This window comes from Stigmatopora argus, chromosome 5 (assembly GCF_051989625.1).
Source record: "Stigmatopora argus isolate UIUO_Sarg chromosome 5, RoL_Sarg_1.0, whole genome shotgun sequence".
Classification (NCBI taxonomy): Eukaryota; Metazoa; Chordata; class Actinopteri; order Syngnathiformes; family Syngnathidae; genus Stigmatopora; species Stigmatopora argus.
The window spans coordinates 14582617-14599146 of record NC_135391.1 but is presented as its reverse complement, the minus strand read 5'-3'; the positions used below and the strand labels follow the sequence as shown (position 1 = coordinate 14599146).

General features: G+C 39.5%; 1 protein-coding gene across 1 annotated transcript in view; it reads right to left on the bottom strand.

Annotated features, from left to right (window-relative positions):
* The window catches only part of tmem8b (transmembrane protein 8B), a 44890-nt gene that overhangs the window by 23382 nt on the left and 4978 nt on the right, over positions 1-16530 (bottom strand). The window contains exons 4-8 of the mRNA XM_077601032.1: positions 13165-13354; positions 12856-13063; positions 7766-7899; positions 4714-4982; positions 566-948 (exon numbers count right to left, since the gene is read on the bottom strand). Of these exons, the coding sequence (XP_077457158.1) occupies positions 566-948; positions 4714-4982; positions 7766-7899; positions 12856-13063; positions 13165-13354 (1184 nt within the window). The remainder of the gene's footprint in view (positions 1-565; positions 949-4713; positions 4983-7765; positions 7900-12855; positions 13064-13164; positions 13355-16530) is intronic.

Genomic DNA, 16530 nt, shown 5'->3' with positions numbered 1-16530 from the left:
AAGAAGTTTAAAATGTTTTTCAAAATTTATAAAATTAGATTTTAAACAAATATTAATGGACAAAAAGGCAACTATTTACGTGTTCATTTTTGTTTAATGTTTAAAATATTTTTACATTCTCTAGATTAAATGTTTTCCCAACTAATCCCAAATAAAATTCGTTTTTTGTATTTTAAAAATCAAAAATTGTTTTCATTTTAACTGAAATTAAAAATATATCAACACACAAGAGGATATTAATAGTTATTTTTCTTTAATTTTTAAAACATTTTTAATGTGATTATCTATTTTTCTAGATAAAAACAAAGAATAAAATGTAACTTTTTATGAATAAATTTTTAGATACCAATATTTATTGTTTTTCAATGCAAAATCAACTTTTTAAAAGGTTAAGACATTTGATTCTAAGTTTTTTTTTATGTATTTATGTTATAATTTGATTAGAAATATTAAAATAGAAGAGTCACTATAGTCAGGCTGCAAAAAGAGGATTTAGGACAATTCTTAGGCGGTGAATGTGGACAACGCTATCAACTTGTCTTAGTGATCAAGAAGCATAACTCACCATGTTGAGCTTCAACTCCATGTTAAGAACACCGCCGCTGTCCAAAACGGGCATAAGGTTGATGGCGAAAATGGCAGCTCTGTCAGGCGGAATGGATATATTTGGACCAAAGAAGACGTAGAAGTGCACAGAGAAAGTGTCCAGCTCATTGCGAAGAGTGGGCCGGACCGGCCAACACTTGCTGGTCCCTGTGGGAGGAGCCATGTAGACGACGCCATCGCTAGAGGCCCGCAGGTGAGTGGCGTTGTACGATGCACCTCCCGAGGCCACCACGGACAGACTGTCAGACAAGGAGAACGAAATTCCCGTGCCGAACGACTGTGGCATGTTCATGGAAGAGCCGGCTGGGAATTGCTCCTTGGATGAGTTGGATTTAGTGCAGTCTGGTAAAGAGCAAAAGGGAAAAAAACATTTTGAGAAAACATGGAACATATGCTCTTGTATTATTCATTCATTTATTGTACAAAATGCTTATCCTCACAAGGGTCGAAGGGGGTGCTGGAGCCCTGAATTGGTGGCCAGCCAATCCCAGAGCACCAAGAGATGGACAACCATGCACGCTCACACATACCTAGGGGCAATTTAGAGTATTCAACCAGCCTAACAAGCATGTTTTTGAGATGTGGGAAGACACCACATTACCCAGAGAAAACCCACATAAGGGGAGAACATGCAAATTCCACAAAGTGAGGACTGACCTGGGATCGAACGTTCAACCCCAGACGTATGTGACGTAGTATGTCACATACAAAATAATTAATAAATGATTATATTTGATTGGATTCAGTTCTGTGCTGTGGTAGTAAGCAAATATTTACAATTTAAAAACTAACAAAGATGGCGGGAGTTCATTCGCCTCTCCCAGTAAAAATGCATTGGACGCCAATTGCTGTCAGTGGCAGCCAAAGAGTTGAGAGCAAATGATACGAGCAGTTTTGTTTTTGTTTTTCACATATAAAGATGTATTTTTGTTTGTTTGTTTTTAAATGAACATAAATCTTGCATAAAACTACTGTCAACATAATTCCCAAAAGAAAATATCCATCCCGGGAGAGCTTGTTCCTGAAGGATGAATCCCAAAAGGGGTCCTCATGCAGGACCACATGACTCAGTTCCTCGCGCATGTTTTTATCACGCAACGAGCAGAAATGTCATGTGGTCTCAGCCCCGCGGGAGGGTTGAGAAATCTGTGGGAAGTCCGCTCATTTCCCTCTACTCCGTGTTGTATTACAGTGCACCTTGTCACCATGGAAACACAAGCACTAATTATTCAGTTTGTCTTTTCTCTGCTGGACCAGCCTGCTCTTACTTGACCTTTTGTGGGCTTAAATTGAAGAACCCTTCAGGATCATCCAGCTTGTTGTTGGCACTCTCATGCGCTCCTGACGAAAGTAGAGAAACTAGGCTGCCCTTTGTGATGGTAAAGATGCTTTGCAAAATATATTAAGGCTTAAGGACAGTTTTTTCCCCACATCCATCAGAACTCTAAACTTGCGGTAACACAACACACAATCCCTTCTGTGTAATAACTTCGGGGTGAGGTAATATGAAAAGACGTTTGGGCGGTGATCTGCCTCCTACTGGCTGACTGAAGGTAAGTGAAAGAAGAGGTAAGTGATCCGCTCGGGGGGGTGAAGCGATGTATCCATAACGGCAGAATGCCAAATTACAAGTCCGAAACTATCACTTATTTGGGTCTTTTGCCGAGAAAACGCACCTTATGGAGAAGCACTACCAATTTCGTCATACGCAGTTTCTGGGTGTGATGACAATTAGGCTTTTGTTGTTGATGATGACGACAGGGCCTATGTCCGATTATTATATTATTATATTTGTTTTTTTGTAGGATATTCAGGGTGCAGCACAGCTCACACACTTCAAATGATTCATAAAGTTCATACATAATCTTCCAAAAAGTTCATGTGACGCCATTCAATATCCCCAACGTCATTCCTATGTCTAAAATATGCTTGATTTGCAGAAAAAAAACAAAAAAACAAAAAATACTCGATAGGCATCAACCTTGGTCAACAAAAAAATGACCTCCAAAAAACAGGGAGTGATCCAATACCAAGAAAAAAATGCCTAAAATCAACAGAGCCATTAGGGTAGCGGCCATAAGCCCCCTTTCTGGGCAGTTTTTTATATCTTATTCACCATCAGCTCCAGGTGGCGGTGAAGTCCTGATTCAACCCTCATTGGTCACAGAGTTGTTCTTGAGTTTTTCTGAGTATGCATAACATCATTTTAAGCTGGTAAATTGTGTGTTTACGTGCGTGTTTAGGTATTGTAATGAGCATGCTGTTCTTGAACGCACCGTGTGAGTGACGAAGAAAGAAAGAGTGAGATGGCAAAAGAGTTGGATGTACTGGTTTCAGTTTTGTTTTTTTGTTCAGTGTTGTTGTTGGCGACAGCAGACAATAGCCATATTGTGTTTTTCGGCTTCCAAAATACATTATTAAAACCCGACAAGTCTGGGGACTCCTTTGTCGATGTTACAGTATGTTACTCTGCTGCCACTCGCAACATTACCCCATTGGAAAATGTCTGCATTTCTTATTCCTTTTAATGGCCTAATTAATAATGTTCTTTTTTTCATTCATACATCCATATAAATTGGTATACTTTTAACATTTTTCAAGGGTTTCAGGGGTGGTATAAAAGTTCGTAAAACTAATAGTGCTGATTTAATGTAAAATATAGCCCTACTTGTGAAAAATCGAAGTTATGAAACCACATCTGGAACCAATTAATTTTGTGAGTAGAGGTACCACTGTAGTATATAGACACAGTTCGAAAGACTGTAGCCTAGCCTATGATGGAGTGTTTTATGGATGTTTGAGCAGGCTGAACAAACGATTTAAAGCCATGCCGAGCCAACATTTGTTCAAAGCAGGCGAGCTTCCAAAAACCTTAGCAATCGTTCCCCCTGGGTAACGGCTGCTGTTTGACTGTTGCCATCCATGACCATTTTGCAACGGGCGGCTTTGTGCGCACTGAAAGCACAGGGCTCGCAATTACTGTGAATCTCTGTCTCATTAAAAAGCTTCCTGTTTACATAGCGGAAGCTCGCCGAAGGGGACGATCTGCAAACGACTCTTTGTGCTTGGTGCTTTAATATTGCAAGTTACATAAAATAAGTCAAGCTGTTATTGCCTGTTTGCCTAGGACTTAAAACCCCCGCTTTCACCCACCACAATGCCGCAAGTCGACTGTCATGTACAGAATAAGCAGTAAGCTCTAAAACTCTAACATAAACCTAGCATAGATAGATATTTAAGAAAATGAAAAGTAAATAATAACAAGTACTACTATTGAATGAGAAGGGAACTAGTGAGATACCGTATTTTCATGACTATAAGGCGCACTTAAAAGTCTTAGATTTTCTCCAAAATAGACAGGGCGCCTTATAATCCAGTGTGCTTTATATATGGAAAACAAATTAAAATGTGTCATTCATTGAGGGTGCGCCTTATAATGCGGTGCGCCTTATATTTGTGAAAATACGGTAAATTGAATTCAATTGAAAATTGAAATCTTATCAAATTACTACAATTTCCTCATTGTTGTTTGCGCCTTACTGGCCATGTTAGTTTTTCATTCTTTCACTCTCTCTCTCGCATTCTTTCTTTTTATTTTTTAAATTAAAGATCATTTTGTAATGTTATATAACCCTTGCATGGTGTTGGAATTTTTTTTAATTTTATTTTAAATATTTTTAAGAAATACAATTCAGAAAGTAAATACAGATTTAATATTTATAATATTATTTACTATTTTTTCGTTTTTAGTTCCATCCCTTGATTCAAGAATTTACATTTCAGGGTTTAAGTGTCATTGACAAGCAATAAGGGTAAGGACAGTGAATGAATGTTTAAAATTATTTTGCAGTGCAAGAAGAATGTCAATGCAAATACCAAAACAAAAATTCAAAGCATCTTCATCAGACCTCTTTCTCTTCTCATCATATTCACTACCATGAAAAAAATGTTAGATAGGCTAATCTGGTTATAAAGGCACCACAAAATCCCTTTTCTGACACCTGTGACCTTTGACCTCTACACCTCAAAACTCAACTTCCATTGACGGCAAAATGGATCAGATGGATTGCGCCTTAGACGGGAGCCAATAAATGAAGCAACCCTCACCTGTAACTTGCACGCCGATGCGGAAGTATACGTCAGTGTTAGTGAGGTATCGCTCGACCAGGATGTAGTACCATCGCTCCCAGGCGGGCATGGAAGCATCAAGCTCACAGGGGCTCCACTCTCGGCAGTCGAGGGCACTCGAGTTGTGCACGGGGGGCGCCCGCTCTCTTATCTTCAAAACCACGGGACAAGTATCGCCGCTTTTGTTCTTAACACTGCAGTTGAGGATCTGAACTTTTACCTTTGAAATGTAATTGGGAACAAACACTCTGTACATGCACACAGACACACACACACAGACACACACACAAACAGACATTTTAGAGTCCAGTGTCGTATGAAGAAACAAAGAAGCCAGAATATTCAAATAAATAATTAAATATGTATGTCATTAAAAAATGATTATTTCTATATTTAATCATTCATTTCAATAACCATACATTTCAATGATTATTTATTTATTTCAACATTTATTTGGTTATTTCTACAAATGAATGTAATTTAATGTATTTACAATGTTGTTGTTATTTATTTCAACTTGAATTGAAATAAAATAATACAAATAATGCGCAATAATATATTTCATGTTAATGGAATACATGAGATTTTATTTGTGTATTTATTTCTTTAATTTTGGCACTTCTCATTCTCGGTAGGCGGACCGGCAGACGAGTGGTTAGCACTTCAGCCTCACAGTGCTGGGATCGAGGGTTCAATCCCAGGTGGTCCTCACTGTGTGGAGTTTGCATAATCTCCCCGGGCTTGCGTGAGTTTTCTCCGGGTACTCTGGTTTCCTCCCACATGCCAAAAACATGCAGAGTAGGGTGGTTGTACACTCTAAATTGATCCTAGGTGTGAGTATGAGTGGTTGTCCGTCTCCATGTGCCCTGCGATTGGCTGGCTACCAATTCAGGGTGCCCCCCACCCGGTGCCCCTAGATAGCTGGGATAGGCTCCAGCACGCCCCGCGACCCTTGTGAGGCGAAAAGGTTCAGAAAACTAACGAATGAATGAATGATCCTTGGTAGGAAGCCATTTTCGGTTAAGTTTGCTTGCATTATACTGTGCTAATATCTCAAATTTTGTGCTCACAAATCTTTATAAAATGTATGAATGAAGAATAGTCACTCATTTCTGAAGTGACCAATGAATTTCTATTTTTTTCTGCCCCAAATAAACAACAACAACCAAAATTGGAGAGGTTACGCTTCTGAATAGACAGGCAGTGAAGTTTGCATGAATAATGCAGTAAATAATTAAAACATGCATAATTTAATTATTGATGAATCTGTAAATACTGCATGAAGCAAAACCACATCTTTGTATATTCTATTTCTGTGTATTTTAATTCACAGTACAATAAACAAAAGATAATTAAGGAGCAGGTTTTAGCATGTTTCATTTTATAACAAATTGTTTTAACCCTTCAAAAGGGCAAGTGCTTAAATTATTAAAAACCTGAACTCTAATCTATTCATTATTGTCATGTTTTTTTTTATTTACTTGCATTACTATGCAATTGGATGGCAGCCAATTGGCTGCCCCTTGTTGGCTGGGATAGTCTCCAGCACCCCCTGCGCCCTCGCAGGCTCGAATAACGAATGAATGAATGAATGAATGATGGTATTTTGACATATCATATACATAAACTCTGAAGTGATACAACAAATTTATAAGTACAGAAAAAAAACTAAGGTTATGCCCCCCAAAAACAGTCAACAATACATTTTTAACATAGAGTTAAAATTTAATGTACTGTTTATTGTAAATTATGCACACTCTACTTGTTACTATGTTTACTGAGTACTTTTTAGTCACTGTTTATAATACATTCTCCTAATTTGGAAGCGCATCGACTTGTACATAACAGTAGATAATCACCAACTGTAGACGCCCTAATGTTATTCAGAAAAGTTCCTAATATGCACAGAGAACAACAAAAGTAGTTAAAATTTCAATTTAACAAAAAAAAACAGTGTGCATTAAAAGAAATAACAAATGCAGGAAAAATGTAAAAATCTTATGGGGCTTTATCACAACCCTGATTTATCTGAGCAGACATCATTAAAAAAGCAGAATGTAAAATAGTTCATATTGTTCCTTAGACACTTCTCTTTTATAGGAGGAAAATCAATAAAGATGCAAAGAAAATTACGTCTATTTTTTAATGAACTAGTTGCACTCCTAGAAAACTGTAATAAGATAGGAGTCAACTGAGGCAAATATGATTTTTGTTTATTTATTTTTCCTTCTGATGGTACTTCTTTCCTGCCATTAAAGGCGATGGAGATTTTTATTTGTTCTTTCTGTTGATGCTCTTTACCAGTCCATGTTGACATGTCACTTTCTGTTGATTTTAGGGTATTTGAGGGTAATTTTACATCAATCTGTGCTAATTTTGTTGATTTTGGGCTCTTTCTTTTTGATTTTTCACAGATTACCAAGTTTTGGGCATTTACCAATCATTTTTGTTGATCTTTTGAAACCTGTTTATTTATGCATATTTCCGTTTCACCTTCTAATGATTTTAAGGTATTTTCAAGTCATTTTCGGTTTAATTTGCAACTGTGGATTTAGGGGCATTTAAAGCCACTTGCTATTGATTACTATCTGTTGAATTTGTGGCATTCAGGCTACCTTCTTGCTGATTGTGGGGCATTTACTAGTGAATTCTTGTTGATTTGAGTCACTGTCTGTTGGTATTTTTGATGAGGAATGATGACTAATGAAACATTTTTTGGGGGTACTTCAATTTAGGGTTTTTTGTGTGTGTGAGGGTCCAAGATGAATACCAAAGAGGAGTGAATCGAAAGGCGTAGGTGGAAGTTAATGTGTAAAATGGGGAATTGAATGAGCAGAATTTGATTGAATGTGTTGGAAATAAATGGGAGATTTTAAGTTTTAGGGTGGAATCATCCACTTGTGGGCAAATAAAAAATAAAAAGATCATTCCCATGAATATTTTAAACATTATAGAGATTTGCTGACAAAAAAGAAGGATCTTTTGACAATGTCACCAAATAAATAATCAACTTCACAAGCGGAGTACTTACTTATAAAGAGCGGATCTATTGTGAGCGGGGATCTTCTGATCAATGAAGTATCCCGGGTAGAGCACAGCTATCCCGACGAGCCTTTGTACTATCAGCTGCGGCTGGAACAAATACTGGCACTCTTCAGAAAGACCCTGAAGGACACAAACAGAGCCGATTTCAATGACTTTTTACAAATTGCGCAAGACTTAAAAGATGGTTATCATTCCGACCATCTGCCTCCCAAGGCACACGAGCGGAAAGTCTGTCTCGGGGATTAATAACACATTTGGGCCGCCGTCCCTCCAGCGAGCCGCCCAGTGAAACGTGCACCCTTCATTTCACCGGCGTCCCATTAGAGTGTCACGTACGGCGACTCCTCGCGCCACCAGCCGCCAAATTAGTTTGGAGAGCATGGGAGCACCGCGGCGAGGTCTTTATCGCCCTCAGGTGATCACGAGGCCTTCGTGAAGGCTGTAACTTTTCAATTTTGAAGGCCAGGTTTGCGCCAATCACGTGTTCGTTTACTGCTCTACCCTCTGTCGGCGTGTTGTACACGAGAGGACAATCTATTCTTGACTTGGTGGTGCTAATTATAGCATGGTCATACGTCAGCTGCCATTGACAGCGATAGACGCCCAATCCATTGGAATCTGGGAGAGTGGCAGCAAATGAATCGCTCACGCTCATACCTAGGGGCAATTTAGAGTGTCCAATCAGCCTATGTGGAGGAATGTGGGAGGAAACCGGAATACCCGGAGAAAACCCACGCAACCCCGGGGGAGAACATGCAAACTCCATGCTGGGATCGAACCCAGGACCCCAAAACTGTGAGGCCGATGCGCTAACCACTGGGCCGTGACTTTTCATTTTCCTATTTTGTTATAGTGTAAAAAATAAACACTATATATACTTAACTTATGCTTATATATTTATACTAAATTCTAAATATTAAGAAATGAACCTCCCAAAATATATAGATGGTAAAAGAAAATATTTACTGTGTATTTTTAATAAAAACAATAGGATATTTTAAACCAAAATACATAATGACTGTATTTACTGTTTCCCCGTTTCAATAAAAAAAAAAAAAGTGTTTACAAAACATCATTTAGGAAATAAACAATTAAAAATCATGTGAATTTGGTCGCTGTGTTTTTAACAAAAAGGAAGTACACTATTTTTAATAGGAAAGTATGAGCTTGCTGAATGGCTACTTAAACAAATGGCTCAAGAAATGAGTAATTAACATTTAAGTGAGGGGGGAAAAATGAATCCGTGTTGGTAATGAGAATCACATTGTTCATCGGGGCAAGCGACACCCGGAGCACAAAGACGGATGGTCGGACGCTCGCCTACGCAGTCGATATCATTCGCATCTCACATCAACTATTAAATCCCTCATTGAACTCCGAGCTTTGCATGATGGGTAATCAGGAGGCAGCGCACTGGGCTGATAAGCCGTTAAATCAGACAGTATTAAATGGCGGTGTTTTGTGCCGGGCTGGTTTTCGTCAACGAGACAGAAATGGTAAAGGAAATGACAAAAATATATGGAGTGTAACAAAACAATGCCGTTGATATTGCTAATTACCGAATGGAAATTGACCAACTCATGTGTGAACTTGAAAATTGACAAATAATCTTCGAGAAATTACACCCAGAAAACGTCACTATAAAACCGCTATGCTTTTCCATCACCATTCCCAAACCGGGCCAATTCCATGTCTCAGGTAATTTCTGATAATATTCACGTTTTTTTTTTTTTTTTTGCATTGCCAAGTGTATTTTTCTTTGACCACTCAAGACCGCAAAGAAAAGCACAGGCGAACATAGAGGCGGCAGCAGGTAAATTGATGCAATGGAAATCGCCTAGTGTTGACGTGACCACGTAGAAGGACCCGATGAGATGAAGAAAAACTCTTCAGACACGGTTCTGCCTTTTTAGGTTCTGCCGCACAAGGCAGAATACTAATCTCAATGAATACATCAGGGTTGGGGATTTTGTTCCTTTTTTCAGGTGGAAAAAAGGCAAGTGAGCAACAAGGGAATGGTCTTGTGCTTATGAAAGAAATAGACTGAAGCCCACACGTGATATTGTCAATACCCAAATGCTAAAAGTCTTCAGTTTGTGCAGTAAGCAAGCTCAAATGCCAATAGTATAATTAGTCATTTAAAAAAAATGTATATAATTCATAATATTTTATTCATTCATTGATTTTTCTGAACTAAATATCCCCACCGGAGTCACAGAGGGTGCTGGAGCCTATCCCAGCCAATTATGGTTACCAGGGGACCCTGCATGTTGTTGGGACGTGGGAGGAAACTGGAGTACCTGGAGAAAAGCCACGCAAGCCCAGAGAGAACATGCAAACTCCACAAAGTGAGAACCCACTTGGGATTGTGCAATATTTTAGAATTTACCTTGCCCAGACGTAACTTTTTATATTTTTATATTACTACTTATTTATGTTTTTACTGGAAAAACGCACTTTGTGGAGTAGCACCACCAATTTCGTTATACGCAGCTGTGTATAATGACAATAAAGGGTTTTGATTTGATTTGATTTGGGATCAAACCATCGACCCCAGAAGTGTGAGACCAACGCACTAACCACTCGTTCACCGGGCTGCCTCATAATATTTTCATAATATTTGGGGCAATTTGCAAATAGTTGACAAAATGTATCAATTTGTAAGATGAAAAAATGGCTAAACAGAAAATGATGTGGTTGGCCAGATCTGGCCCCCAGGCCACAAGTTAGACACCTGCAGTCCAGATCATCATCTTTTATTAACAGAAAAAATATTCTCCTGATACCACATCATTATGTTGCTATCTAGAGGGGAAACGGGGCGATAGGTCAGCAAGACCATCACTTTGGTCCAATCAAAACAGAGCTCATAAACATGATGAAAAATAACACCCACCCGTCACATCATTAAAATGCTCCTCCCTTCAGCGCTTTGAGAACACCACTGCAGGGATGACAAGCCATCATAAAAGTAGTCAAGTGTGAATCTATTTTAGTCGTCGGAGGACGAGTGGGGCGACGGCACGCCGCACACACCTGACACTTTTTCACGATGCACCGGATAATGAGCTTATAATATCCCAAATTAAAGATCATCAACCCAAATCTGCCATCTGCACAGCAGCGACTAATAATCTTAATGGTTTATTTATGAAAACTATTGTAGCATGCCGTGCATTACTATGGCTACCTGTTGCTTAGTTGTGTCGGGAATTGTCTTCGGATAAAATCTTACTTTTAAAGCAGTGACCACAAGCTGTGATTGAGCCGTTACTAAGCAACAAATGATTTAATTACAGCTAATTTTGTCCTTGGCGCTGGATATGTTTGACATCGTTACCGGTTGTTCAGTGGCGGAACAAACCAGATCCATGCCCGGGTGCAATGAACACGACTTGGTTCTGTAGAACCAAGCAGTTGGGGCGCGGTCGTACTAGCTGGTTAAGATTGAGGCCCGTGAACACCATTGTGTACATGTCATGTCGTTTTTTAAATGAGTAATTATACGGTGCATTAACACACAAAGGATAACGTAACGACTCATGAAAGGGACGTAATCCATATCTGTCCAAATGTGTTCTGTCTACTAAAGGATTCCATTAAAACATTTTAAATAGGTTTCGCAATGTCTGGCAGCTTACGGCCATACTACCCTGAGAGCACCTGATCTCAGAAGCTAAGTAGGGGACTGCCTAGGAATACCAGGTAGTCCAAGTTTGTTTTATTTTATTTTTTTTATTTTTACTTCAACGGGCTCAGCTCCTAAAAAATGGGCACCATACTATGGGATCAGATTTGTCATAAAAGATTCAAACAAAACTTTGCAATTGGGAACCCAAAAAATAAGCAGAACAAAGAAAATCAAGCCAACAGTTATCTGAAAACGAAAACTCAATATTTACAACAATTACAATTTGCTTTTCTTTACTCTCACTGCTCAGACTGCCCTCAATGTCAAACTTTCTCACTTGCACCACCTCTCTTTTTGCTAAAAACAAAAACAAAATTCTCTTTCGTTGCCTGTCTTTCCGAATTGCGCTTACGATTTTTGACACAAACATCACGGGTGGGCGGGCTTTATGGGAAATGTGTCTTCAAGTAGGTTTCTCGTGCCCCCGGAAATCCCTACAGGCTCACTGCTCTGTTTGGCGTGATACCAACTGTATGTGCTATAAAAAATAAATAAAAACATCTGTTTCCTTGATTTGAAATATTTTAACAATAAAAACACAAATACTTCTCTGCACATCAACCTACATTTTGTTTTACACTGTCTTCTCCCCCGACCACTACCCCATTTATGCCCTGAAACCTGGCCCACCTAGGCACACCCTCAGCACACCCCCTATAATAATACTATTCATCATTTTGTTTTACAACGCAACATTTGGATGTCCAAAAAGCTTGTTTGTCTCTGGTTACAAGTTACCTTTTGTTTAAAAAAAATGTGACAAGGATGTTCTGAAACTCGTGCACTCACAAATTTGGGAATACAAGCTGTTGTTTTTAAAAGTTAAAAGTATCATTTTCATTATACATCACTTATTTTGTCAACTTTTGACCGCCATACAAACAGTGAATACACTTACATTTATATTTATGAGAATACGGGAATATTTACAATTCAGAGGCGAAACACAGAAAATCTAGAATTTTTTTTAGGTCAACAATGTCAATAAACAATTCATTATTTACTATTGCGGATTAGTAGTTATTGATTATTTGTCAATTAAACGGCTACTGCAATTTTTAGACTATGAGCTGAAACCACCTATTTTTTCACAAGAAAACGCCATTTGATCGTATACAGGTATAAGCAGCACTGGCCTATAAACCACAGGTGCCCACATTGAATTATGAGCTATTACACCAAAAAAACTGTAGGCTGCAGGATTCAAGGCAGGGGGAAAAAAGTCACGGCTTATAGTCAGAAAAATAAGTCAATCGTGGCAGACGGTGTACTGCATTGGTTCATAATAACCAGAAATGCAATTTTTGTCTTGAAAGCTCAGACGATACAAGACAGCAGTTTTCATCAGCCGTGAAAACCTCAACATTTGTTGTTCTGAGCGTTACCTTGACTGAGATCTTGCCTTCATCCTTGGGTAAATGTGCAGCCAGGAACCAGTCTCCCGGGAGCGGTCCGGTCACGTTGAACGCCCCCGTGGTTCGGTTAGGGAGCGTCCAGGTCAGAGTCACCGCATAGGATCCTGGGACGGCCGTGTCCCGAGGGAAGTGTGTGTTCAAGGGGTTGATTACCGGGGGAGCGCCGGACCTGAAGTACCTGTCAATCACCAGAGCATTTTTATTATTACTTCCCTGCTCTTGTTAATAAACAAGAAGGATGTCAAACAGCCAGTGGGCCGCAATTTGAAGTACACTTACACAGTCACGTTGCGATTGGGGCAGCTGTCCCCGAAGGTCCCGCCTTGTTCCTTGAAGGTAATGAGGTTCCATACGGCCATCATGGTGTCTTCAGGCACATTGAAGTGGAAAAGTTCCACACTGGCGAAGGAGTTGAAAGCGTTGAGCTTACGAGGCGTTCGGGTGAAGTATTCAGTCACAAAAAGGCAATCTGGAAATGAAAAGAGTATTTTGTTTGTTGATAGGTAAATCACACATATCAAATTCAAAGCATGGAGGCCGCCAAATCAAATTGTACGGTCCGTCAAGTAAGTAATAAGGGCATGCAACTTTATTCAGAAAAAAAGTTACTGCATTTTCTGTAGTGCACAATAAAAGATTGAAGACAACAGAAATGAGTCCATTTAAACATTCAAACTAATATAGTGAATTGTGACTGTTTTCCCTTTTTAAATGTTTCTATTTTTATATTTTTTACTTAAAGATAAAAAACAAACACAAATAAAATGAAATTAATCTTTACTCTCTGTCTTTCTTAATTCTCTCATCTAATCTCATTTTCTGAACCGCTTTATCCTAATTAGAGTCGCGGGGGGTGCTGGAGCCAATCCCAGCTGTCTCCGGGCCAGAGGCAAGGGACAGCCGATCGCATGGACAACCATGCACACTCACTCCCATACCTAAGGGCAATTTAGAGTGTCCAATGAGCCTACCATGCATGTTTTTGGAATGTGGGATAAAAAAACAGAGTACCCGAAGGAAACCCACGCAGGCCCGGGGAAAAACATGCAAACGTCACACAGATGGGCATGACCTGGAGTTGAACCCAGGACCCAAGAGCTGTGAGGCCGACGCGCTAACCACTCGCTCCACCCGGCCACCCCCTCTAATCTTTTTTTTTTAAATAAAACCAGGGGAATAATTTAAAAAAAACATAACAAAAAAATATAAGGAGATATATAGGAGAATACTTATCAAGTCATCAAGGCTCAAAAAGGAGGATGCGACACAATTTTTAGGTCGTTATCTATCGAATTTTCTTTGACAATCCATTTAGATGTCCATTTGTCGATGAATGGCGACAACCCTAACAGCAGATAAAACAGGCCTCCTGAGGAAAGCATAACACAACGTAGCCCACCACAAAAATGAGTTTGACACCCCTGAGCTGTATCATCTCAACATGTGTGATCCTGCGGGCTTCTTTCTAAGGGAGCTGCATGCATGCGTGTTCACTAGCGTCCTGCTTAATGTCAAATCCTTGGATTACATCCAGTGGAGGCTCCGCATATAAAAGCAGCAGATCAAGAAGGCAGGCATAATCTGTCACATTACCGGCACTAGCCAGGTTGGCATTGAGCTCAGCCAGCAGGTGGGCAAAGCCCCAACAAATGTGAAAAAAATAAAATTCACACTTAATTCCTCCTATGAACATCAAGAAAGCTGCTAAGATGTCTGCTTTTGTCGGAATGCCGGGGGAAGAAATGTACCACGCAGGCACGTTTAAAGCAGCGCTCTCAGGAGCCTTGAAAGCTAACTCTGGAGAAACTGTGTAGAATAAAGCCATCTTGTTGTCAAGGGCTGAACTTCCATCCTGGACAAAGCCTCTTCAGGTTATTATTAAATGAACACTAACACCTATTGGATGATTCTGTTTGAGTGACAATAGCGTCGATGGACGTCCAATCCACTTCCGTTGGGAGGCGCTGGAAGCAAATGAACGATTTCACACATTTGCTGCCAACCCTCCCAAATGGATTGGACAAGCGGCATTGCTAGGGTCATTTGGGGCACTCAGGGGCCCCTCTATTTAGCGGGGGCCTAAGCAAGTCCCTGGCTTGCCTGTCTGTGAGCCCCACCTATGGACTAGACGTCTATTGCCGTCAATGAAAACCAACATGTTAACATAAATCAAAACGGAGCAGTAGTAATATCTTTTAAAGAGCAGAGTTTCTCTTATATGACTTCCTGATGGTGTAGTGGTTCACTCGCCTGACTTCAGGCATGGGCTCAATGCCCGCTGGTAGCGGTATGATTGAGTGTGAATGCTCGTCTGTCTCTCTGTGTGCCCTACAGCTGACTGGCGACTAGTCTAGGGTGTAGTCTGCCTTTCGCCCAAAGTCAGCTGGGATAGACTATAGCAGACCCCCCTATCCAGCCCCCACCCCCACCGCCAACCTTACGAGGATGTGCGGTACAGAAAACGGAAAATAAATGAATTAATGTTTTCTTACAGTCCAGGTTTTCCTTAATTTTCCCTGGAGAATAAAATGTTTCCAACTAGGGATCTTTTTCTAATCAGGTGCAGCAAAACCAGAAAGTTGACATTTAAATGACTTTAGTTTGAGGCCAAGCAATAACACGTTTTTTTTCCTATACAATTAAACAACTGAGTAAACATCCCCTATGAATGGTGATTCCATTATTGCTGTGGGTTGTAATCGCAACCAATGTTACAACTGTTTTGAAATTGTCATTATGGTTTAGTCTTGCCATGGAACGCTCGCCACATATAATCATATTTTTTCCCCTCCACGTTGTTGGTGTGCCGCTTAGCACACAGACTCTGATCGATTCTCACTGTTCAAATCGGTGAAATGTTACAAAAATTCACGCGACACAGACTCTCTTTGAATTTTAACCCTTATGTTTACAGTTGTGGCTGTTTTTTTCAGAGAGGAAAAATCTCCATTCACTTTCAATGGCAAAAAGAATTCAAATGTCATTTTGTTAAAAAATTTAAAAAATCTCATCCCACACTTTTTTCGCAGATTCATATAAATTACACATCAAATAGTTCAGAGGATCAATGCGTGGAAAATGCATATTTTTTTGCCCAAAACACGAAACATGACCAGAGAAAGCCCCAAATTCCACAGGAAGTGACAAATTAACAGCAAATGACCAAATGTCCTAAAATCAATGAAAAAAACATGCTTCACAAAACCAGAATATGAGGTAAAAAGTTTTAAAAATGCAAAAAAAGTCATAAAACCATGGAAAATACAAAAAACATGATAAAAGGGCAAATTGTAAAAAAAGAAGCAAAAATAACCCTAAAAAAGTGTAACACTGCCTAGAATTTTTTTACAAAAATCAAATAAACAACAAAAACACAACAACCGCCAGATAAAAAAAGAAGAAAAACAACACCAAAACCATGAAAAAATCCTCCAAAAAAAATGTCCATTTGCCCCTCCCAGTCCAAATGGATTGGACACCTAGGAGCTCTAAAGGGGGCCAATGAATTAACAGGAAAGTGACCCAAAATACCCCCAAATTAACAGAAAGTGACCAAAAAACATCAGGAAGTGAGAGCAAAGAACATCCAATGAAATTCTCCAGAAAATGCACTTTCTAGTTGAGTTGATATTTTTCCCCCTTCAA